The following is a 25672-nucleotide window of genomic DNA, read 5'->3' on the forward strand; positions in this document are numbered from 1 at the left end:
GCTAGATGGTGCAGTGGATAGAGCACCGGCCCTGGAGTCAGGAGTAACTGAGTTCAAATCTGGCCTCAGACACTTAATACTTACTAGCTGTGTGACCCTGGGCAAGTCACGTAACCCCAATTGCCTCACTTAAAAAAAAAATCAATTTTTTTTAAGGAGGCTAAAGGCTTAATATAATAGAGTATAGCTATATTATTTTTTTCTGTGGTTTAAGTTATGGAAACAGTAACTTCTTACATAATACTGCCTCAGACTTGGACAAGATATATCTATTAGAAGACTCAAATGTCAAAACCTTAAATCTTCTTAGACACAAAACTATAACAGTAAAAATAACAAATAAAGCACTAAAAGTTACTTACTGTAATATCCATATAAGACAGTATCCTCAATTTGTTTACTCACATTACTGTTAGCCCAGTCCTAATAAAAAAAAAAAGAAAATAGTAGAAGTGTTTCATTAGGCAACATTCATTTGCATAAAAAATTTAAGATTATGTTTTTGAGGATAGTTAAGTAATTTTCCATAAACATTTACAAACTAGAACAGTTTTCAGTGTAATGTTACATTACATTAGGGGGAAAAAATTATTCTAGAAGAAAAAATACCACCTCAGTTGTTTTGAATTCCTTTCAATTCATTCATTATCCATATTCTTCTTTTATACTTTCAACTTTTAAAAGTGTGACTAATTCAAATGTATAGTTTTTCAACTTGGGTACTACAGAATCATACCAAAGCTGAAAAGAACCTTAGGCATAATCTAATTCAACTCCCTCATTTTACAAGTAAGAAAACATGATCCTGACAGGCTAAGTCACTTGCCCAAGGTTAAAAAGAGCTGAAATAAGAACCTATTCTCCCGATTCCCAATCCAGGACTCTTTTTGCTCTAGAAAGTATAAGCCTAACACCTGATCCAAAACCTCATTTATATCATAACAATCAATTAGCAGGTATCATGGAATTTACATATTATTTAAGTGCCATTCTAATTTGTCCAAAACTTTGTACTTCTCAAGAAAAAGAAACATTATAGTCAAATGGATATGGGGAAGGGCACTACGGAACTTTCATAAACTTACCCGTGTGGCAGAGTCTTTTAAAATTCCTCACACCAAGATGTATTAAGTATTTGAAAGCAAACCAGAAATTTTAGCTAATTTCAAACGTTATGGCATTAATAATTATTTCTAATAAATTATGTTAAGTACATGCCCTAAAATATTTAAAGGGCTTTATTACTAGATAATTGCATTATCTGATCTTCACAACAATTCTGTGAGATATTCAGGGCGAATATTGTTCTCAATGTTGAAATGAGGGAAACTAAGGTTCAGAGAAATAAAATGATTTCCTTTACTTTGTCAAAGACTGCTGTATTACCACCTATATTTTTTTTTTACTTAGGGTAAACTAAATATTAGGATTAAATTTGAGATTTGACCTTAGAAAACCAGAAAATATATGACACTCTTAAATTAACAGTTTTTGTTCAGATACATTAAAAAACAACCAATAATCTCTTTTAGTGTAGGCATGGACAAAATATTGGTGTTAGATCACTAACATGACTCATAATTCTATCACTGGTCTCTAACATTTAAAAGAGTAATCATTTGATGACAAAATATAAAAGAAATATTTTATATTAAATTTTATACAGTAGAATTATTATTGAACATTCAAGGAATCATACTGGCTCCTGTTTATTCCTAGGAACAGAAGATGTCTCCATCAATCAGTGGTACCAATTAGGTGGGACTCCTTGGCTCTGCCTCCTCTATCTCCTGCTGCCAAAAGCAAGGCAAACAGATGCTATAATCTGACCAGTTGTTTCAAAGTGAATTTGCTTGAGTTCCCAAAACATTTTTTGGTGTGTGTTAAGGCATTCCCTATCCAACCACAAACTCTGCATCCTTCTATAGAAAAACCCCCACAGAACTATTTGTTCAAGAGCAACAAGTGGGCAAATTCACCAGGACCTATTTCTTTCTTATCCAGGGTCCTGCCAGTCTTTTCCTCTTATTTAAGTCTGGGATTGAAGAGAATTTTCCCCAGTGATAAAAAACAAAAATCCTCCAGTTTTTTGTGAGATTAGGTTTTGGACTGGGTTGTAGCTTGGCAGTGAATTCCCATGCTCCTCTGACCACTTTCTTAAGGTCAAAATGTGAAAGCAATTTTTGTTGTGGATTATTTACTAAATTCATTTGGCTTTTAAATATGGGGGCTAGATCCTAGGATCTAAAGCAAATTTGTTGAGCCTGGCTACAATGTACTTTCATTTACCCAAATCTCATCACATAAACTGTTACTATTTTGAAAGCACAACTATGTACAACATACACAACATCACTCAAGCATGATTAGATTATTTGGCATTTATAAACAGCCTTTCCTCCAAGGTGTTTGATGTACTTACTGTCAAAAGAGCTTAGCTCATGAAACAGCCTTTTTTCTTACATACCAAAGAATGTTAAGCCTTTGATATGTTTTATAAACCACTAGTTCCCAAAGTAGTATCCAATGAAGTCTGGAGTCAAGCAGAGATCTTCAGTGCCCAAAGAGTTATGTGAGAGGTTCAAGGATTGGCAGAGAATAGAAAGAACAGAAAGAATAAAGTAGAAAGGGGGAGGGGGGGGCAGCTAGGTGGCGCAGTGGTTATAAAACACCGGCCCTGGATTCAGGAAGACCTGAGTTCAAATCCAGCCTCAGATATTTGACACTTACTAGCTGTGTGACCCTGGGCAAGTCACTTAACCCTCATTGCCCCACCAGAAAGAAAGAAAGAAAGAAAGAAAGAAAGAAAGAAAGAAAGAAAGAAAGAAAGAAAGAAAGAAAGAAAGAAGAAGAAGAAAGGAAGGAAGGAAGGAAGGAAGGAAGGAAGGAAGGAAGGAAGGAAGGAAGGAAGGAAGGAAGGAAGGAAGGAAGGAAGGAAGGAAGGAAGGAAGGAAGGAAGAAAGAAAACAGGAGGGGGAGGGGACAAGAAAGTTGCAATTTCTAAAGTTTTTAAGACTAAAGAATGATTAGCAATGGATTATGAAGAGAAAAATCAGAGGAAAGTTGTTTGTGTTGGTTTTTTTAGCTACCACAGTACTAAACTGGTTTTGACTTCTCAAAGCTTCACTTATTGAGATGTTTTATTCTCATTTGATGTGTGGTCTAAAATAAGAGATTTGCTCATTTTACAGAAATTGTGGAAAAGGATTTTAAATTTAGCTTCCTAATTTTTCCTGAGAGGTAGTATAACAGTGGCTAGAGCTGGTTTTGGAGCAAAGGAGAGTTAAGTTTAAGTCTGGCCTCTAATGCACATTGATTTTGTGACCCCAGGAAAGTCAATCTAATCTTTTAGTATTCTAGATAGCTATCTAATACAAAAGGTTGTAGAGCAGTCAGTTTGCATTAATAGAGGGAGTTTTTGCTTTTCCAGTAGCTTCTTATACCAATGAAATCTTAAGTTCAGTCTCTATCCCTTCCTAATATTTAAAACTAATTAGTATCTACCCATGTTGCTCTATACATACATTAATGCCTAAATTTACACTTAAGCTACATAGAGGATCTATTTCTTTAGTTGACTGCTTATAGAAGGAAATAATAAAATCCTTTAAAATGTCACACCATAAATGCAGGAAAGAGAATTAATAATTGTACCAGCCACCTAAAGATACACACTTTCTCTTTCTCAATGCCTCCATCATTTAACTGAAGACAGAAGCAACCAAGGAGAATAACCCAAGGGCCAACAAAAGAGGAAAAGCAGTGATGACAACCCCAAGCTGTGCCAGAGTGTCAGGAAAATGGCTTGGTACACTACCCTCTGGCCCTTACATGAAGGGGTTGCCAGGATCTGTAGCATCACACACAAAATTAAGTTTTATAAAGCAAGCCCATGTTCTTTTTTAGAATATTTTAAAACAAACTATAAATTTGGAAAATGACTCATCAGAGAAAGCTTTTGAGGTCTACTTAATATATCCAACCTATGTGACAAGGCTAGGCTACATTAAAACTTATTACTACCTGCTCTGTTTTACTCTGTTGTGGCTAATTTCACAGCTGTTGCTCACATTCTCAACAACTGCCAAATCTAAAATTCTTTTGTTTATTTAAGTGTACAGCTGAGAAGAATTTAGTAATAGCTTTGTGAGACAGATACGGAAAAAATTCCTCCTAGAGCAAGGCAATAAGGTATAGTAGAAAAAAAAGTGCTGGGTTTGTGATTATAAATATGGATTTAAACTCTAGCTCCACCACTTTATGCCTGTATGACTGAGCAAGTCACTTAATCTTTCTGTGTCTCAGTTTCCTCATCTGAAAAATAAAGGGAGAAAACCAAATAGCTTCTAAGATCTCTTTCAACTCTATATCTTGAAGAATGAAAAATGGATCTGTAGTCTAACTGATTTTGACATTTCCTCCAACATAGCTCATAACTCATAAATGTCTGACATCCACACTTGCCACAGGAAGACCACTCAAGATCCTGGAGACCTTCTTCCCTTTCCCCTAACATCATGGAGCATTTAGGTAATCCAGTCATCCCTCAACATATAAGTAACACATCTTACTTTCCTATCACACATTTCCGTGATGACATCTTTTACTCATGTTCTTCTGCTAAGTTCCTAATGGGTTATACAATGACAAGCCTGCTGACATCCCCATGATGGCATCTCAAAGAAGAAAATAGGTACTAAATAAATACTTACTGAATTAAGTAAGCAAATTGGCTAATCTAAAAGAATTAGCTTTGTAAAAAGATTCTTTTTAGAAAATTCAGAATGAAAAAAATTTGTCAGATCATAAATCTTGAAAAACACATGATCCAGGGCTCAACAGCTGTGGATATAGGATCTATTCTAAGACTTTAGCAGTCAAACAATACTATCTGACTTGCAAAGAAAGAAAAACAAGAGTATGATGGCAAACATCTTACTGCTGGAAAAGCTAAACTGGGTCTTAAGGGGATCTAAAAGAAAGGTCTTAAAGGATCCTTCAGAAAGGCTCAGAAGGAATTGAGACTATTTAGCAATAGTACTGGCCATAAACAGTCTCCATTGCCCATAATGCTGTGCAAAAAAGAATGAGCTTGAACTTAAAGGCTGGTACATATATATGGCAGTTGAAAAACCAAAAGAGACCCTAGGCACATATCCACACCAAATGTCACTGTGGACTTCTTTTCAAGATATAACGGTAATAAATTATGAAGTGCTCAAGCAAGAAGTATAAAATATACTGATAATTTCTGGTGGACTGTGCCAAAAATATTAAGCACCATGAGCTAGGCAACATGGCAACCTGCTAGTCTACACCTTTAGAGTCAAGATATAATTGATACAGTAAGATGTTACTTCTGAACAAATAAGCATTAATGTTATATCCATGACTATACTGAAAAAAAATTAAGTTGATATAAACACAGCAGAATCTTTTACATGTAATTTAGACTGGGCAAGAAAAAAATCTTAGAAACTGAATAATGTATTGGACATTCTAGAAGTATAATATCCTATTTAAAAATAGGAAGAAAATTTTTAACACTCTGAAGCTGCCAAAATCTTCTATCCTTGAAATGTACAAAGTTTATAAGGAATTAAACATTCTTATAGGTTTTTAAGCTTATTTATAACTTGGTCCCTAAAGTGATAGAACTATTTCTCAGAAAGGACTATTGCATGTAACAGTCAGTCATTTTTTAAAAATAAAGTGCTTTTCACCAAAGTCCTTGGCACTGTCAAATGATTCATGTTATCAGTGGAAATGATGTTAAAGAAGCAGCATTACTATATACTTTAACACTATACACTAAGTACCACAGGACATTTCCATCTGATTTGCAGACAAACCCTCCTTCCATTCTCACTGTCTCTTCCTCCTTGAGAGCAAGAACTATCTTACTTTTCTATTTGTATTCCCAGCACTTGATGCAGTGCTTTGCATATAGTAAGCACTTAATAAATGCTTTGTTTTTATTTATTTATTTATTCATTCCAAGTATCCCAGGACTAAAAGGTTTGACAAATAAACAGGAACGGTATACTTTCTATTCTTGTTAAGTAATAGGGATCAGAATACATCTAATAAAACCACTGAAAATACTGCATCACAAGGAACCTAAAACAAAAGTGAAAGTTTCAGTCAAAAAGACTGAAAACTAAATTGGAGCTAATGAAAAGCAACAATAGAGATAACAATGATAACAGCTAATTTTTATATAATATTTACAATGTGCCAGGTCCTGTACAAAGTGTTTTACAATTATTATCTCATTTGGTCACAACAATCCTAAAAGGTAAGTGCTATTAGTATATACAATAGCTATTATTATTCTTATTGTTTTGATCTTCAAAAGACCTTAGAAATCATCTAGTTCAATATCCTCATTTTATAGATGTTAAGACACAAAGATGAAGTAACTTTCCCATGCCACACAATTAAGTAATGGCTGAGACATAACTAGAACTCAGGTTTATTACCAGTCCAGAGCTTTTTCCTAATACAATGATACCTCAAAAAGGTTTCCAGCACAGAGCTTGAATCTAGTACCCTGATCTTAACAAACAGACCAACCAATCAAAAGTATTTCCAAATTAACATTGTTAAAGGATTAAGTTCTCCAATTTTACCCTACAAGTCCCATAAATTTTGGAGAAAACTAGGCAATAAAGTTTAACAGGAACACTTAAAATGTTTTCAGAAGAGAAAATGTATTTAAAAAACCCACAAATCTGAATCAACTAATAAAATTTCTAACCCACTTAAAAGTTCTAATCATTTTGTTGGGGGGAGGGAGAGGTTGAAACTGCTATGTGGTGTATTACCTTAAATGTACCATTTTGATTTTTCATATAGGAAACCAAAAAAATGTCCACTGGTAGAAGTGCTGATGTGATGAGTGCAATTGCGAGGGAAAAAATTGCTGTTATAGTGGAGACAACTTCACTTTCTCGTTGACTTTGGTATTTCCGAACATATACCCAGCAGAATGCCAAAATTGCCTAAAAGTAAAAAAAAAAAAAAAAAGGTAGTGTTAATATAACGAGCATGTTCCCAAAGATACATGGATACACATATTTTCAAAGTTTGTGAAAAAACACCACCCCATATACCCAGAGAGTAACTGAGAATTTGTTAAGTCAAATGCACTTTGAGATGGGTGAAACAGTATAGTTCAATCTCCATTCAGATTCCAGTTCTTTTTTCTGGATGTGGAGAACATTTTCCATCATGAGTCCTTTGGAATTGTCTTGGATCATTGTATTGCTGAGAAGAGCTAAGTCTATCACAGTTGATCATCACAAAATGTTGCTATTACTGTGTCCAATGTTCTCCTGGTTCTGCTCACTTCACTTAGTATCAGTCCACTTAACTCTTTCCAGGTTTTTCTGAAATCTGGTTGCTTATCATTTCTTATAGCATAATAGTATTTTATTATTTTCATATACCACACTATACCATAATAAAGACCTAATAGTGGTATTACTGGGTCAAAGAGTATGCATATTCCCCTAGCTCTTTGGGCATAGTTCCAATTTGCTCTCCAGAATAGCTGGATCAGTTCACAGCTCCACCAAAAATGCGTTAATGTTCCAACATTTATTATTTTCCTTTTTTGTCATATTAGCCAATCTGATAGGTATTAGGTGGTACCTCAGAGTTGTTTTAATTTGTATTTCTCTAATCAATAGTGATTTATGGCACTTTTTCATATGGCAATAGATAGCTTTGATTTCTTCACCTGAAAACTGCCTGTTCATTTGATTTCTTCATCTGAAAACAGCCTATTCATATCCTTTGACCATTTTTTATACTGGGGAATGACTTGCATTCTTATAATTTGATTTAATTCCTATATATTTTAGAAATGAGGCCTTTTTCAGAAACACTGGCTGTAAGAATTATTTCCCAGCTTTCTGCTTCCCTTCTAATTTTGACTGCATTGCTTCTGTTTGTACAAAAACTTTTAAATTTAATGTAATCAAAATCATTCATTTTGCATTTTATAATGTTCTCTCTTATTTGGTCATGAATTCTTCTTCACTTCATAGATTTGAGAGGTAAACTATTCCTTCCTCTCCTAATTTACCTATGGTATCACCCTTTATGTCTAAATCATGTATGCATTTTGACCTTATTTTGATATACTGTGTAAGATGTTGGTCTATGCCTAGTTTCTGCCATACTATCTTCCACCTTGTTTTTCTACAACACTTCAGTTCACAGTAACCTTATCTGTGAACTCAAAAACATGTATTGCTTGTGACACTCTTTGGTAATTAATCATGTTCAGTCTTATGATCTCTTTTATGGTGGTCTTGCACTATTATTTAACTTTTAATGTTCATATGTCTTACCTCATACTAGATAAGCTAAGGTTAATCTCATTCCAAGTAGAGGGTACTGCAATTGACCAGAAGTATTTAAACATTATTCATTTTAAATATGTCATTTCCTGTTCTGGAAAGGATTTTTTTTTTAATTCAGAAACTGACTAACTTATTTCCAAAACCCAGGCATAAGTATGAAAGGGAAATGAGGTGGTAATAGTAAAAAAGCAGCATTTAGTTTGAGTTAGAAGAGAATAGGTACAGCTAGGTGGCACAATGGGTAAAGTACTAGCCCTGGACTCAGGAGGACCTGAGTTCAAATCCAGCCTCAGACACCTGACAGTTACTAGCTGTGTGACCCTGGGCAAGTCACTTAACCCTCACTTCCCACCAAAAAAAAAAAGAAAAGAAGAAGAAGAGAATGGGTTCAAGTCCCAGTTTTGTCACTTACTCTTCATATAATCTTGGACAAAACAAATCTGAGCCTCAGTTTCAAGAGGATAAGTGAAACAATATATACCCAGATCCTACCTAACCTTATAAGGTTGTTTGTAAGTATCAAATGAGATAGAGCTAGGCCTAAAAGCGCTTTACAGTTATAGTAGCATGTCAATTATTTAGGACAAGCAATAAGTTTGGAATGGTTTCATTAGGCTGATTCAGACCCTCTTCCCTAGTAGTGAAGAAATTGGACTGAGGTGGTCCCTCTTCAATAAGTTCCCTGTAAAGTAAATGCTGGATTTCATGTTATGTGGCATTTACTTAATTTTTTTTAATGGATATTACTCCAAGAAAATGTGCAAAAGCTGTAGCTCTTAAAGAGAATATATAAACAACTGTTAGAATTACTGTGGTGTTTGTTGATCTATTGAAGTCGATCATTTCATTTATTTTTTTTAGACATGATCAGATAATTTGTTTTTCTTGCTTTTTTTTCCTTTTGTTTTCAATATGAATGAGGAAGTTGGAACAAGACCTTCTTCTGACCTCATCCCCCTTATCTCTTGTTGAGCTTGTCTCCTGAGGCAAAGTAGCAAGGAGCTTGGTCAGACTGACTTCCACCCTTTAAAGTCACCCTTTCCAGTACTGGTTGCACCTTCACTCATTTCCCTCAGCTCACTAGTGAAAGCCCATACAGTTGGAATATTCCTTGCTCCCCACAGCCACTTGCAGGTTTTCTTCCTACCTCTATTACTAAATAACTTCTCCTTTGAGGTTCACGAAATTCATATCCACCATCCGGTCAAAATCCTGGTGGCTGTTGTCTACAGATATCCAATTCACTCCTCTTCCTTCCTCAATGAAGTTGGTACCTCATTCACACATTTGTCCTCTTTCCTTCCACCTTCTGCCCTCATACTTAGGGGCTTCAACATACAAACTGACTCTCCCTCAAACACTTTAACCACTCAGTTCCTCAACCTACTAACTTCTCCTACCCTAATCCTCTACCCTACCTCAGACCCAGGCACAGATTCCCCATTCTTGCCATCATGCAAAAATGCACTTAACCCCCATGGTTCAATAATTCCAAAATCCCCTTATTTGACCATAATCTATTGGCTTTTCACATCTCCCTCTGACCTTACCTAACCCTACTCTTTGTCCACACCATCACCTCTAATCCCTTGGCTCTCCCCCAGGCTACCTCCCCAGCACTAGCCTCTCTCCCCTCTTCTCCTCACCTTGACCCCTTGGCGAACCAGTTCAACGCTACAGTCCTCTTCTCTTATATCACTGACCCTTTTATATTGATGATTGCGTCTTGCCAAGCCTCCACCTTGGACCACTCCCAACATCTGTCATCTTCACTCTTGCACACATGCTTGTTGAATAAAGGCAGAGAAAAATCAAGCAACCATTCTGACTGGGTCCACTACAAATTTATGTTACACAACTTCAACTGAGCCCTCACTTCTGGTAGACAATGAGGTGCCTTCCTTATCAACTCTATCCCCTTCATAACTACTCTTCCAAGTGCTTTCATCCTTTCTCAAACCTCTCAAGGCTCCCCCTCCTTTCCCAAACCTCTCAGTTGAGAACTTTGCCTCCTATCTTACAGAAAAAAAATCCTCATCTCTTTTCTTCCTTAACTCTCATCACTCTACGGTAGCTTTCTGCTCTCACTGTCTCCTTCACTCATCTCTAGTGATGAGGCAGCCTTACTCTATCTTTACCAGGCTAACCCTTCAATCAGAACAAGTAATTGCATTCCATTCCTTCTCCTCCAACACACTGCTCCCTCTGTCATCACCACTCATCACTTATCTTTAATTTGTCTTCTGTCTCCTTTCCCCCTGATTCTTCTTCCATCCTCATTATCATTCTATATATCTTCTGCCCTTTGTGATTAAATTCCTTGAAAAGGTTGTCTGTAATAGGTATCTCCACTCCTCCAAAGTTACCGTTGTTCTAACTGCCAAATTCAATGGCCTTTTCTCAAGTCTTCATTCTTCTCAACCTCTCTGCAGCATTTGGCTCTTGACTACTTATAGCACACTGTAAATGCTTAATAAACTTTTATTGACTTTGGAAGAAAATCATTTTTATTCATCAAGAAATGAAATAGGATCAAATCACACCAAAGCACAAAGAAAGGTGGGGCATATGTAACCTCAGAGTGGGCCAGGTATGGCCCCTCCCAAATGAGTCAGTTAAAATGCCAGTAATAACTTTATCACAAATAATTTTTACCACAAAGGTGAGGTCAAAAACAAATTTTAAAAGCACCAAGAACTAGGAAAATATTACTTCAAAACAGCCGACCTTCATTAGGACAAGGTATCTGCGGGGTTGTACAGATTCCTCTACAATGCACCATAGGCATCTTGAAGTTGGAAAATAGTGGAAAGTATAAAACAAACAAAAAAAAGTTTTTCATGGGAAGAAAAATGCAAAGTAGAGCACTAAAAATTGGAAAAAGTAATTTCTACTAATGAGACTCACAGGATTACTAAAATTCCCAACTGGAGATATAATATTACAACCATGCCCAGGCCAAATGTTACAAAAAGTTAGAAATTTATCAAAGAAATGGAGGTAAATATTATTCAGTGGCCTGGGAACTCATGTAATTTAAACCCCACTGAAAACTTCTGGGCTACAAAATCAAGGCTAGGTTTGATTTAAAAAATAAATAAAAGGGGTTGTTTGTCCAAGGGACACTTCATATCCGATGTGATAAAAATATGATTTCATGATGAATGTAAAAAGGTGTAAAATCTTGTGAAGTCAATGCTGTATAAAAGTATAAAATAAATCCTGAAACAAATGGAGGATATATTGCATATTAATTTTTTTTAAAAGAGGTTCAGTAGAATGAAGATGAAATATGCCTCTACAAGAGGTGATAAATTTAAAATGAAAAAAAAAAAAGATAAAACATGTTCAGACTAGGCTAACGTTTATATAGCACTTACTATGTGCCAGGCACTGTGCTAAGTACTTTATAATTATTAACTCATTTTATCCTCATGACAACCCTGTGAGGTAGGGACTATTATTATTCCCATTTTACTGATCAGGAAAAAAAGACAGAGGTTTATGCGACTTGTCTATGGTCCCACAGCTATTAAGTGACTAAGGCTGGATTTGAACTCCTGGCTATTGCCTGAACTCCTGGCTATTGCCTGACCCACCTAGTTGCCCAAGAAGGATTTAGTTCTGCTTTGCCCGGAAGGGCAGAACTAAGATCAATAGGTATAAAAGCTGGAAAGGAACAGATTAGGCTTGATATAAAGAAACCTCTCTAACATTTAGAGCTATCACAACTCCCAGTGGTCTTTCTCAGGAGTTAATGGGTTCCTCAACACCCCCACACACACACACTGAATGTCCTTAAGAAAAGGCAGGATGAACACTTGTTGGTACCACATTTATTTTAAAAGCATTTAGTGCCAAATGATATTGTTCTAAATTGATCAAAACCTCCAATATCAAGGTATGTATGTATGTATCTTCCAATCTCAATCTACTATTGACTATACTGCTGCTAAAGGAAATCAGTCTCAAAAACATCACTTTCATCACACCACTAGCTTTCTTCAGTTTAAAATGACCTTTCTACATGCATATCACATCAACTTCAAAATATTCTGCATGACTTTCAAAGGTTGATTATGCATCATTTAATATCTTATTTTTCCAATCCTATATACCACTGCTCAAATCTTGCTGGTCTGTTCACTATCCCACAACACATTCCATTTTATCATGGCTTTGCTCCTGTGTCCTTCCTCTACACCAATTCAAATCCAACCTTTTAAGATCCAACTCTTCTTTGAAGCCCTCATCAACTATATCAATGCTGTCTCCCTTTTCCAGTACCTACGCAGTTCAGCACCTATTCTCTAATTTGCTTCATATTAAATCTTGTCTTCCCTACTATCTAGTCTAGGACTAGAGGAACCATGTTCTGTATTTCTTTCTTCTCAGAGGTCTAGAACTCAATATCTGAAGAATGATTTAAATTGCTATCCTAATGCCACCTGACCATGCCAGTGATGACCTGACTTTTTCTTCTAATCCCTCAAGCCATCAAATTATTGTCTTTGATGGCTTTCTACTATAGCACTAACCTGAATTTATTTACTAGCTAAATTAAACTGCATAAATTCCAGACCCCAACATGGAAAGTGCACAGAGTAATCACCTAGCAAAAAACCCAAAGTCTTTACTTCTAATTGCAGCTTAGACATCCTTACAAAAGTGGGCAAAGCTAACTACCACAGAGGAAGGAGTGAAGAGAAAGTGCAAGAGGAAATGTGTACGGATGTCCAAGGCTTTCATATTTCACAGGAAAATGAGTCACAGGATATTAGAGCTGGAGTCCTTAATCTTGGCTCCATGAATTTTAATATTTTTATTACTGCACTATAATATATTTGGTTTCCTTTGTAATTGTTTTATTTTATGAATTTAAAAACATTGTACTTAGAAGGGATCCATCAGTTTCTCCAGACTGTCAGAGTGGTCAATCTCACACACACACACACACACACACACACACACACACACACACACACACACACACACACGATTTCAGAATCTATAATCTAGAATAACTCAATGGAAAGTACACTCCTTAGGAGTAGAGGACGTTTCTTTTTTGTCATGGCCAGGCATATAGAAAGCACTTAGATTTTTAAATTTTTTTTTTTAAGGTTGATAGACTTAAGGCCACAAGAGGCAACTAGTCCAACCCTCTCATTTTACAGATTGATAACCTGAGTCAGAGTGAGTTCAGTGAACTCCACAAGTTTACAGACTAAGGGGCATCAGAGGTCAGGTATGCCAAGCATGTCATTTTATACACGTGAAAACCCAAGCCCAGAGAAATAATCAATTAAGCACCTACTATGCTCCTGCCACTGTGCTAAGTAAGCTTACTAAGTAAAGTTCAACTCTAGTCCCTGGCCATAAGTGCCTGCAATATTAGGGCTGAATCAGATAAAAATGCAACTGGAAAATATATGACAAAATAAATAAAAATACAACACAACATAGATAATGCTAATTTGAGGTTTTCTAAGTCTGTATGCAGCCTCAGGGATCCGTTTCTACTTAAGTCTGACACCACTGAACTAGATGCTCTCCTAAATTCTCTTCCAGATTTATGTCAGATCCTACGTCAGAGGCTCTTAACTTGCAATGTCTGATTCTTTAAAAAAAAAATCTTGATGGCTGTACTTGAATTTGGTTCCTTTGTAATGCTGTGTATATTATGCACTTAAGAAGGGCGTCCATAGGCTTCAACAGACTAACTCAACCGGACAGGGTGGGAGAGTGGGTGCCTGACACAGGAAGTCCGAACCAGCGACCACGTCACGAGGACGAGAAACGTACAATGGGAAGAAGCCTTCTTTAACTCCGGGGAGTGGACAGTGGGTGGGTGCGTGAGTGGGTGCGTGCGTGGGAAGGCTGGAAGTAGGAGAGGGGGCAGAAAGCCCCTCCTCTCCACGCCTCTTCTAAATCTGTTCTCCGGAGGCTTCCAGGCTCCCAAGTACGAGCACAAACACATATCCTCCCAAGCCCAGCCGAGGATGCCACCCATCTCCCCGCGTGTTTCTCCAAACAGGGGAGGCCTCTGTTTGTGGAGAGTGGTTGACGTTCCCCCCGTTCGGCCTCCCCAGTGACAGCCCCGGTTCCTGCTCCCCCAACAGCTCCAGGCTCCTCCCTAGCCCCAACCCGAAGAGATGGGAGGGGCAGAAAAGGAGTCCGCAAAAACACCCACAGTACCCCCCCCCATCTCCCTCCCACGCGATGGGAAGAGAAGAGGCGAGACCGAGACCGGGCGGGAGTCGAGGCGTGTGGAAGCCTGCGCTCCCGGGTCCCGTCCGGCCCGGTCCGGCCCGGCCCCTCGCGGGTCGGGGAAGGGGAGCCTTTATTTTCGGCGGAGAGGGGCCGGCTCTGGAACCAGCTCCTCCTCTCCCCACAGCCACAACAGCAGAGAAGATGATGACAGGCGGCGGCGCCTCCTCCTCCTCCTCCTACCAGTAAGAGCAGCCCGAAGATCCACCAGCCGATCACCAGCTCCGCGGAGGCGGACCCGCTCCCCGCTGCCGCCATCTTCGCTTCCGGCCCCGGAATCCCAGGAACACGACAACGCAACGAGAAGAAACCAGCAGCGAGCGGCCTGGGACACGCCGCTCGCGCTGCCTAAAGGTTAAAGGGGCAGAGGGGGCGGGGCCACTGGTTGCCAAAGAGACCAGCCCACTAGCGTCCCCTGCCGATCGAGCCGGAAGAGGCTGGTGGGATGGGGTTGGGGGGCGGGGGGAGGAGGTTGCGCTCTGTCGCTTCTGACGCAGGTAACGTCATAACCTCATCTCCTCCCCCTCCGTGACCCGCGTTCTCCCCCAACTGGTGTCTAGTGATACTGCTAGTAGCAGGGTGGCAGATAGCCTTTTTTTGAGCAAGTCGTTTAACGTGTAGGAGCTGAACCAAACCAACTGAGTCTAATAGACTAGGGAAGCTAAAAGAGTCGAACCCCAGGCATTGGACAAGATGGGACCTGGGATTTTCTTTAAATTTTTACTATGAAACTTCAGTCGCTTCAGGAATGAAGAAAAACCTCAGGGATCCCAACTGTCCAGTTATACCAATCTCTTCACAACTTAAGTGTTTTCCTTTCAACGTCCCTGTGACATAGATAATGAAAACATGCTCCTATGCATTTTATAAGTGAGCAAATTGAAATCTAGAGAGGTTTAGGTACTTTTCCCATGACCACACCACCAACTTCTAAGACCTACTCTTTCCACTACTCTGTTGCTGTACAAAACAATAGTATTTCTGTGTGTGTAAAGGTGGTATCAATAGCAGAATTTAGAATCACTTAATGTGAGAACTGAAAATGGCCTTAGAGATGATGTAGTACAACATCATTTTACAGATGAGAAAACTAGAGCTTCACTGAGAGGTTAACTTAGGTAACTATATAACTTTTCAGTTAGGACCGAGTTGCTGAACAAAATGGCAAAAAGAATTACCCAGTTTGTGCTTATTTCACTTGATCTCATAGACAGTCATGTTGACAATTAAATATTTTCCACTACTAGACTTATTCCCCAAAGAGATCATTGGTAAGAAGAAAGTACCCATATATAGCAGCACTTTTTGGAAGTGGATTCCAGTTCCAATGATTTAGAAACAAAGTATGTCCCTGTCCATTGGGGAATAGCTAAACAAATTGTGGTACATGAATATAATGGAAGTTAATTTACAGTTTTAATGATATACCAATCAAACTATCAAAGTGTACTTTAAAGAACTTGATAAAATAACAATTCATTTGGTGAAACAAAAGACCCAAAATACCCAGGAAAATAATTGGAAAAGGTAGGAATTAAGGAGAGACTAGCACTTCCAGTCTTCAAACTGCATTATAAAAGCAGCAGCCATCAAAACCATTTGCTAATATTAAAAAAAGAAGTAGATCAATGGAATAGACTAGATAAGGGCAAATCAGAAACAATGGAACTCAATAATTCAGTGTTCAGTATACCCCTCCATTTGATAAAAACTATTGGGAAAACTGAAAAACAGTCTGGTAGTATTATTATTAGTTTTAGACCTATATATTATACCGCATTCCACAGTAAATTTTAAAATGGATCTACATTTCACAGCTATGTATAGAAGATGTAGTCTTAACTGAACAAGAGTTAGAGAAGTAAAAAGATAAACTAATAATTTTGATTTAATGCATCTTAATTTAAGAAAGGAGATACTTGAATAATAAACATTTTATATCAAATTTCTCAGATCAGAATTTGGTATCCAAAATATATAGACAACTAAAAGGTACATAAGACTAAAAGCTATTCTCCAATAGATGAGTGGTCAAAGGATATGAAGAATCAATTCTCAAAAGAACTGTGAACTATTAATATTTGTATTAAAGAATGCTTCAAATCACTAGTAATAAGAGAAATGTATATTAAAGCAACTCTAAGATTTCATCTCACACTTAGCAAATTGCCAAATATAAAAAAAAACAGGTGAAAAGTCAATGTTGGGGGAATTAAGTGAAAACGGCACATTAGCACATTGTTGGTAAAGTTGCAAATCAATTCAATGATTCTAGAATACAGTTTGGAATTGTGCAAATAAAGTGACTAAAATGTTTATACCTTTTGACCCCAAGATTCCACTAGTAGGAGTATAATCCCAAATGAGTAACTGATAAGAAGAAAACCCTGATAGGCACCAAAATATTTGAGTAGCACTTTTTTAATTAGCAAAGAGCTAGAAACTTATTTATGTCCATCAGTTGGGGAATAGCTAAATAAAATGTGTTATATGAATGTAATGGAATATGTTCTGTACAAATTTATTAATATGATAAATACAGAGAAGCATAAGAAGACCAACTTACATGAACTGATGAAGAGTGAACTAAGCAGAGCAGGTAATACAACTTACAAAACGAAAACAACAATGTAAATAGAAAGAACAACCACCACAAAATAATCAAAACTCGATGCTACAGAATTAGAAAGAACAAGCATGGCTCCAAAGAAAAGAAATTAGAAGACCATTCCACCTCACTCCTTTTTTGTAGGGGGGGGGGCAGTCTACCACTTGGCACAATGCATATATTTTCATATTTTAAAAATATATTTATAGGTTTTGCTGATTTTTTTTTATCTCAGCACTTTTTCTTTCTTAAAAATTTTTATTTCTTATATGAGATTGCTCTCTGGAAGGTGGCAGGGGTGGACAATTGTAGAATTCTGGAAATATAAAAAAATAAAAGTTATTAACAAAAATTTATTTTTTAAAAAAATGGAATGTTGCAAAATTGCAGAGACATGAGAAATCATCTCTGCTCTAACTCCTTTGCAATGAGATGTCCAAAGGTATGGAATATTACATATATTTTCAGGCATTTCAATATTTTGATCAGTTTTGTTAATTTTTTAAAAATCTTCTTTCTTTAAAAATAATCTTTGTTATAAGAGATGGCTATTTGAAAGGGTGAGAAGGAAAGATCCTGGAAGACATTTCAATTATGTAAAAATGAAAGCAATAAAAAGTTATTTTAAATGTGTTTTTCAAAAGAAAAAAATGCACTAAGCTCTGTAGTTAGGTATTTTAAGAGAATATTAGATAACAGTGATAGTAGTCTCTCAATCTAAGTCGTGTCAATTTAAGAGGAAGTAGGTATAGTGGAATATGAGTACCCATCATGGTATAATGAAACTAGTTATGATCCTAGCTGTGTCTCCTTAGACAAGTTACTTAACTATATTGAGTTTCTTCATCTGAAAAGTGAGGGGGTTGGTTTAGATAACTTCAGAGTTCTCTTCTAGCCTTAAAATTCTATAAATCTAGGTTGACAGTCTGAATGCATAGAGAAAATGTAAGTTACAAATGAGTTCAAATTAACACCATACTCTAGAAGCAAAGATATCATGCACAGACATAAGCAAAATAATTACAGTGAAAATTAATGAGGGAAAACTTCCTAGAAGAAAGAGATTTTGAGGGATATTATTGTCCAAGAATTGTTTGCAAAATTATATATGTAGAAAATATGAACAGCAGGACCTATTCTGGACAGATGAAGTTAAAGGAGGCCTTTTTTCAGCCTTTGAGGTAGGTATCCTCATAAAAGCACCACATTTAGAATAGTGACTACATAGCATTTAACATTCAACAAGTATATATTGCCTCCACTCTGTCCTGGAACCTGTTCTAGACAGAGGGATATAGAAACAAACATGAAACAGTAAAGAACAGAAAAACTCTATGCACTGTTTCACATAAAATAAAATATATATGATTATAAAGGAAACCAACTGTATTGAAATAGAGTTGTCAAAATTATCTTTTTTTAAAGTTCATATACCCCAAATTAAGCACTGATAGAGAAATAGTATAATGACTTTGTATCTGTTATATTGTATCTGTTTTATTTTGGTTTAGTTTGAATATTGGGGTTTCCTTTCTCACTGGGACCCAGGCTGGAAATGCAGAAAACACTTGAGGGGCACAACTTTGGACTGCAGGCTTCAATATTATTAACCTATTTGAGAACCTCTGCAATGCAGGAAACTGCTTCTCTGCTTACTACTTGACTATGAATTCCCACAGAGGCTGTTTCTGTTCAACCTTGGCTAATCATCACTCTTTTTGTTGTTTTGTTTTGTTTTTGTTTTGTGAGGCAATGAGGGTTAAGTGACTTGCCCAGGGTCACACAGCTAGTAAGTGTCAAGTGTCTGAGGTCAGATTTGAACTCAGGTCCTCCTGAATCTAGGGCCAGTGCTTTATCCACTGTGCCACCTAGCTGCCCCCCAATCACCACTCTTTAGTCAGAATGATGCTCCTTCTTCCTACTCACCACATTGATACAGGGTGTCATGAAGACACCCAAACAACTTTAGCTCTGAATTCCCAAACTCAAGAAATCCACAAGCCTCAGCCCTTTCAGAAGCAAGAACTTCTAGGCCACCACATTTGAATAAGAGATACAAACTTAATAAACAGCTTGTATTTATTTTGCAAATACTGTTTATGTACACAACTCACTACACTGAAAATTTCTTGAATGTCTTTTCATCTCTAGAACCTATGAGCAATCTAATAATGCTTGTTAATTGGTTTACTTGATTACTTTAAAATAAGTTTAGTTGGAAAGGACCTTAGAGACTATTTAGTCTAACCTCCCCCACTTTTTAAAAAAAATGAGGAAACTGAGGCTCAGAGAGGTTAAGCGAATAGGTAGCAAGTAGCAAAGGCAGAATTTGAAACCAGACCATCTGTTTCCAAAACGAATATGTTTATAATGGTTTAGCGACGTTACAGAACAGTTTTTGTTGGGATGTTGTTATGTGGAATTCAGTCATTTTTTAGTCACATCCAACTCTTCCTGACTCCATTTATGGTTTTCTTGGCAGAAATACTGGAGTGGTTTGCCATTTCTTTCTCCAGCTCATTTTACAGATGAGGAAACTGAGGCAAATAGGGTTAAGAGACTTTTCCAGGATCATACAGCTAGTGTCAGGCCAGATTTGAATTCAGGAAGAATAGGCTTCCTGGCTCAAGGCCCAGCACACTATCTACTATACCAGGTAACTTGTTACATGGAATACAACTGTGAAAAAGCCACATAAAATAGTGAATAGAAACTCCAACTTGGAGTCATGGATACCTGGGTTTAAATTCTACTTCTAACTTATACTAGTTGGGTGACTATTGACAAATCACTTAACCTTAGCACTGCTTGGCAACTCTCTAGTGATAAATACCATTTATAGTGCTTTATTGTTTGCAAAAGAGCCTCTGTAAGACACTGAGTTAAAGGCAAACAGCCAATCTGTACTGGCAGAGATTGTTTCCACACTAAGAATTCCCTATGTGGATGAAATCACAAAACCTTAAAATACTATGTTTCACTGTACTCAGAATTTCACTTATATTCACAAATAATGAACTGGATGACTTCTTGAACTATGCAATTATTTTTTCTCAAAACTATTTCTTTGGTTTATCATTATATACAAGATGAGTCTCTGCAGTATTCATATTAAAAATCTAAACTTCCCAAAATTGAAATGAGGTCTTTTTATATTTGCTATCATAAACACAAGGATAAACTGGACAAAAAGTAACAATAATGTAAACCTTTTGAATTCTCTTTTCATGTAAGATGAGAGAGAATGTGCTATAGAGAAAAAGATACTGGGCCAAGAATCAGGATGAAATAGGTTCAAATTCTGCTTTGAACAGTTATTGGTATTTAACCTTGGGTGAGTCATTTAATCTCTTTGAGTTTCAACTGTTAAACAGGAATAATAATGCCTACAGAACCAATCTCACAGGATTGTTGTGAGGCTCAGATGAAAGTAGAATACTTCATAAACCTTCAAGTGTTATGTAAATATCAGCTCTTATTAATTCTCAGTCACGTTAACATTCTACAGCATAGAAATATATTCGTACGCAAGTCATATAGCTTCTCCCCTCCCCTTTCCTGGCTGCCCATAATCCATCTCCAACAACTGGAGCACTGCCTACCACCCTACCCTGGCCACTCTAGAATCCATGAGACCTCTTGCTTGCAGGGCTGGGATAAGTTGGGAGTCACCAATTTGTTTCCTTTCAGTGAGATAGAGGATCACAATATCTTACTATCTTCTATGCCTTCCAGTTCCTCCTGAGCCCCATGACTATTAATGTAACATAAGGATCTTTGGGCAGTAATAGTCCCTCTATCTGTGCAGCAGAATTTTCTTTTATGTATTGTCTCCCTCAGGTAAAGTAAATTCCTCGAAAAAGACTGGATCACTTTTTCCTTTTACTGAGAGTGTTTGGATCACAGTAAAGCTGTAATAAATTTTTTTCTCATTCCTTGGGTTTTAGTTTTCTCTTCTGAAAAAGGAGAGAGTTGACAGAAATCTGACAAGATGGTTGAATGAAGGAACATGAAAGAAATGGAATTCTCAATCCTCCTGCATAAATACATTAAAATGCCCCCTAAATAAATGGATAAACAAACAAGTAAATTTTATTTAAAAAGGAGGAAGAAAGAAAAAAGAGAGAAACCAAAAATCATAATCTGTCAGATTTCTTTGAAAGAACTCCCAGTGAGAAAACTCTGTCAAAGCAGATTAATACCTACTCTGCAGTCTATAGTCTTGCCCAAGACCCTGATAGATTAAATGACTGCCCAGGGTCATACAGCTATTATGTATCAGAGATAGAAATCAGAAATCCAAAACTTTCCTGACTCAGAGGCCAGTCTTCTATCCACCAAACTACCTCTCTTAAAGACAAAGAAATGAGCAAACAACAGGAAAATATGCTCCAATGCGATTAAAAAAATATATGGAATAAAATATTCCAATGAGAAATTACTAGAAGGAAAAAAATTTTTTAATTAACTTCAGCATTTGTCCAAGAAGCTAAGCTATACCAAGCACAAGACACATCAAACTGAATAACAAAAATTTTTAAAGAAACGAAGGATGATCTGGTGCCTACTTAAAAAAAAAAATCTGTTGGTTGTTGTCCTGCATTCTTAAAGAGGACCAAAATGATTATGTCTGGGTCAAGGCACAGTGTGTCAGACCAATATGAGACCGAAAGGCTCTACTACAGGCTGAGCACAAATAGTCCACATAAATATTTGGAATAGGTATGGCTCTAAATTTGTGCTTCTCACATTTCTTTTGAGCTACTGCAATTATGCTTTGCTCATTGAGCACAGAGCCTTCTTTGATGTAATCATGCCATGCATAGATGGGGGTCCTGCACTAGTGTCTTCCATGTATCACAATTGATTCCATTGTTCTTCAGAGAGACCTTGAGAGTGTCCTTGTATCACTTCCTCTGATCTATGTGTGAGCACTTACCTTGTCTAAAACAGTCTTTAAAGCAAATGTACATTTAGCATTAGAACAAAATGGCCTTCCCTCTTTGCAGTAGATTTTGAATGTTTGGCAGTTTAGCTAGAGAAAGGACCTCAGTATCCAGTACATTGTTTTGCCAGGTGACCTTCAGAATCTTCCTAAGACAATTTTAAATGTAAGTAATTTAGTTTCTTTACATGGTGCTGGTTACTGTCCAGTTTCCACAGGCATAAGGTCAGCATAATGGCTCTGTAGACTTTCAGTTTGGTAGGCATCTAATACCTCTTCTCTCCCACACTTCCCTTCAGAGCCTCCCAAACACTGAGCTAGCTCTGGCAATATATGTGTCAACCTCATCTTCTGTGTGTACATCTCTGGAAAGTATACTGCCAAGGTAAGTGATCTTATTCACAGTATTCAAAATTCCTCCACTGGCTGTAACTGATGATTCCACATATGGATGGTATAGTACTGACTGGTAGAAAAAAAAAACAAACAGTTTTCTTGGTGTTAATTGTCAGGCCAAAATTAGTACAAGCAGAAGATTATCAGTCCATGCTTTGCTGCATCTCAGCCTCAGAGGCTTCACTGAGTCCACAATCATCCAAGAACAAAAGGCCACTCACGAACACTCCCTCCACTTTAGTCTTGGCTTATAGCTTTTTCAATTTAAGTAATTTACTGTCATGGCAGTAGCTGACCTTGATTCCATTTTTGTCTCAATTGAAGGTGTCTGACATTGCTAAAAACATCATGCTAAAAAGCATGGAAGCAAGCACACAGCCCTATTTCACTCCATTGGTGACTGGGAGAGGGAAAGAGCATTGTCCATTATCCAGAACTCAGGCAAGCATGCTGTCATGAAACTGATGTACAATACTGGTTAACTTCTTCAAGCAATGAAATTTTTCCATAATTTTCCACAAGTTCTCCTGACTGACAGTATCAAAGGCCTTGGTCAGATGGATGAATGTTATTTATAGACCTCTGTTATGCTCTTAACATTTCTCCTGGAGTTGTTGGGCAGCAAACACCATATCAACTATTCCTTAGCCCTTTCTGAAGCCACACTGGCTCTCAGGTAGATAACCATCTTCCACATGAAGGATCACCAACACTGTCTTCCATTGACCTAAATGTAATAAAACTTTGTGGATACACCCTTGCAGCAAACACTGGCATTTAATAGACTATGTCATTATAAGGAGAAGAGACAGATAGGATGTGAGAGTGACAAAGGTAAAAACCCATGTGCTGAAAGGGTTTACCAGAGTGTGGATATTGGGCATGCTTCTTGGAGCCACAGGTGAGAGCTGGGTGAATCAGATGGACACCAAAGAAAAAAAGCTCCCCTGAAAAGGGCTCAGCAGGCCTCAAACCAGAGGTATTAGTCTTCCCTGAGGACCCCTGTACCTCTATAATGAAATATCATGTAATGAAAGAGCTATCATTAGTAAAAATAGAGCAAAATAAATTGGTAACATGTCTACTTCATGAACATTTTCTCTCTCTCTCTCTCTCTCTCTCTTTGGGGCAATGAGGGTTAAGTGACTTACCCAGGGTCACACAGCTAATAAGTGTAAAGTGTTTGAGGCTGGATTTGAATTCAGGTCCTCCTGAATCCAGGGCTGGTGCTTTATCCACTGTGCCACTTAGCTGCCCCTACTACATGAACAATGTGAGAGAAAAATTGGATAAAGGAATAGGATCAATGGAAAATAAAAATTTCAGCTTGAAGGCCAATTCTCAGTAACAGTAGGAATAGAGAAAAGTGATTAATAGACACACTGACTAGTGGAAAGCCAATATGATGAAATTAGAAGATAAAGATTAGAAAGATCATAGAATCATAGATTTAGACTTGGTAAGGACCTTAGAAGCCACTTTGTCTAATAAACCACTCATTTTATAGATGATAAAACCAAGTTCCAGAAACATTAGGTGACTTGCCTAAGTCATATCCACAGCAAGTGGCAAGGTTAGAATTTCAACCAAGGTACTTTAAAACCTAATTCAGGACTCTTTCCATTCAGTATACTGCTTCCCTACCTTTACTGGACACTGTCAGAGAGAAACATCAGATTCAAATCAAGCAAAAATTGCCATCAAATTCAAGAGTTCCATTAATTAAAGAGACTATTTTATCAGAAACTAAGAAGACAAAAAACATTTATCAATGTACCTCAATTCATGTCATACGGAATTATCTATCAGAAGAAAGCATTAAAATTTCAAACACAATGTGGAGAAAGTCAAGAGAAGTTGAACTTCATCTAGGGTCAGAATGGTTCCTGGGAGCTGATTGTTAAATTTTCATTCTGAACATTTGCACCTCAGAAATCTGCAAAAGCTTCATTTATTGTTTTGTTGATTGTCTAGATTTTCTAGACTGAAGAAAATGATGGAGAAAATGTTAATAATGCAGATTAAAAATTAAAGCGAGTCATGTACATTTTGTTTTCTTTCTGAGACCCTGGGTTTACCCTAGAATCTTCTTCTTAGCTAAGTTAGGAATAATATTTTAAGATTTTAAAAATCATATTTTCTATCCTCCACAATACTTTCAAACATTCTAAGACTTGTTTAAATTTATTGACTCAACACTCATTTTTCATATCTTGACGTCTGGCTTCTGACTAAAACTACTCTTACTGGGTAGGTTACTAATGATATCTTAAATACTAATTAAATAATACTAAAACAAATCAAAATACTAATACTAAGCCTTCCTCAGTTCTTATTCTATATGGTCTCTCCATAGCTTTTGACACTCAACAGCCTCCTCTCTCCTAATTACTCTTTACTGGATTCTATGGTATTACTAAGTTTTGCTCCTACATGTCTGATTTTTACCACTGAATTATCCTTTGTTTGGATGTTCCCCAAAGCTTTGCCCCGGGCTCTCTTCTCTTCTTTGCCCATATTCTCTTTGTTGAAAATCTCATCAACTCCCATAGGTTCAATTATCAACTCTATACAGATAAATCTTAAATCTATAATTCAGTCTTTATATCTCACATGGAATACAATCCTGCATTTCCAATAGCATGTTGAATGTCTCTAACTCAACATGTCCAGAATGATATTCTTTATATTTCTCTCCACACCCTCCTTGCCTACAGACTTCTCTATTTTTATTGTACCACAATCATTCCTGTTGCCAGTGTTCACTTCTTAGAGTCATCCATGACTCTTCTTATCCTCATAGGAAGGAAGGAAAGGAGGGAAGAAGGGAAGGAGGAAGGAAATAAGCATTTATTAAATACCTATTGTATGTCAAGCATTGTGCTAAGCATTTTAATAAATATTAGCTCATTTAATCCTCCACAAAACCCTGAGAGGAAGGTCCTATTATTATTCCTAATTTACAGTTGAGGAAACTGAGGCAAACAGAGGTTTTTTTTTTTTTTTTTACTTGCCTAGGGTCACACAATTAATAAGAATCTGAGGCTGGATTTGAACTCAGGTCTTAATTCCAGTCTTCCT

General features: G+C 37.0%; 1 protein-coding gene and 1 long non-coding RNA gene across 3 annotated transcripts in view; one reads left to right on the forward strand and one right to left on the reverse strand.

The window, feature by feature from the left end:
• Window positions 1-15098, reverse strand: part of LMBRD1 (LMBR1 domain containing 1) — a 198061-nt gene extending 182963 nt beyond the window's left edge. Inside the window, 3 exon segments of the mRNA XM_043963134.1 lie at window positions 363-423; window positions 6828-7004; window positions 14826-15098. Coding sequence (XP_043819069.1) covers window positions 363-423; window positions 6828-7004; window positions 14826-14900 — 313 coding nt within the window. The 5' untranslated portion in view covers window positions 14901-15098.
• Window positions 14864-24587, forward strand: LOC122725809. Of its 2 annotated transcripts, none has more exons than XR_006352757.1 (3): window positions 14864-14996; window positions 22495-22580; window positions 24220-24587. It is a non-coding gene; the product is annotated as an uncharacterized LOC122725809 (long non-coding RNA). The 2 variants fall into 2 exon arrangements; XR_006352756.1 differs by lacking the exon at window positions 24220-24587 and adding an exon at window positions 22916-23778.
• Window positions 24588-25672: the final 1085 nt, after the last annotated feature.

Source organism: Dromiciops gliroides, chromosome 4, assembly GCF_019393635.1.
Source record: "Dromiciops gliroides isolate mDroGli1 chromosome 4, mDroGli1.pri, whole genome shotgun sequence".
Lineage (NCBI taxonomy): Eukaryota > Metazoa > Chordata > Mammalia > Microbiotheria > Microbiotheriidae > Dromiciops > Dromiciops gliroides.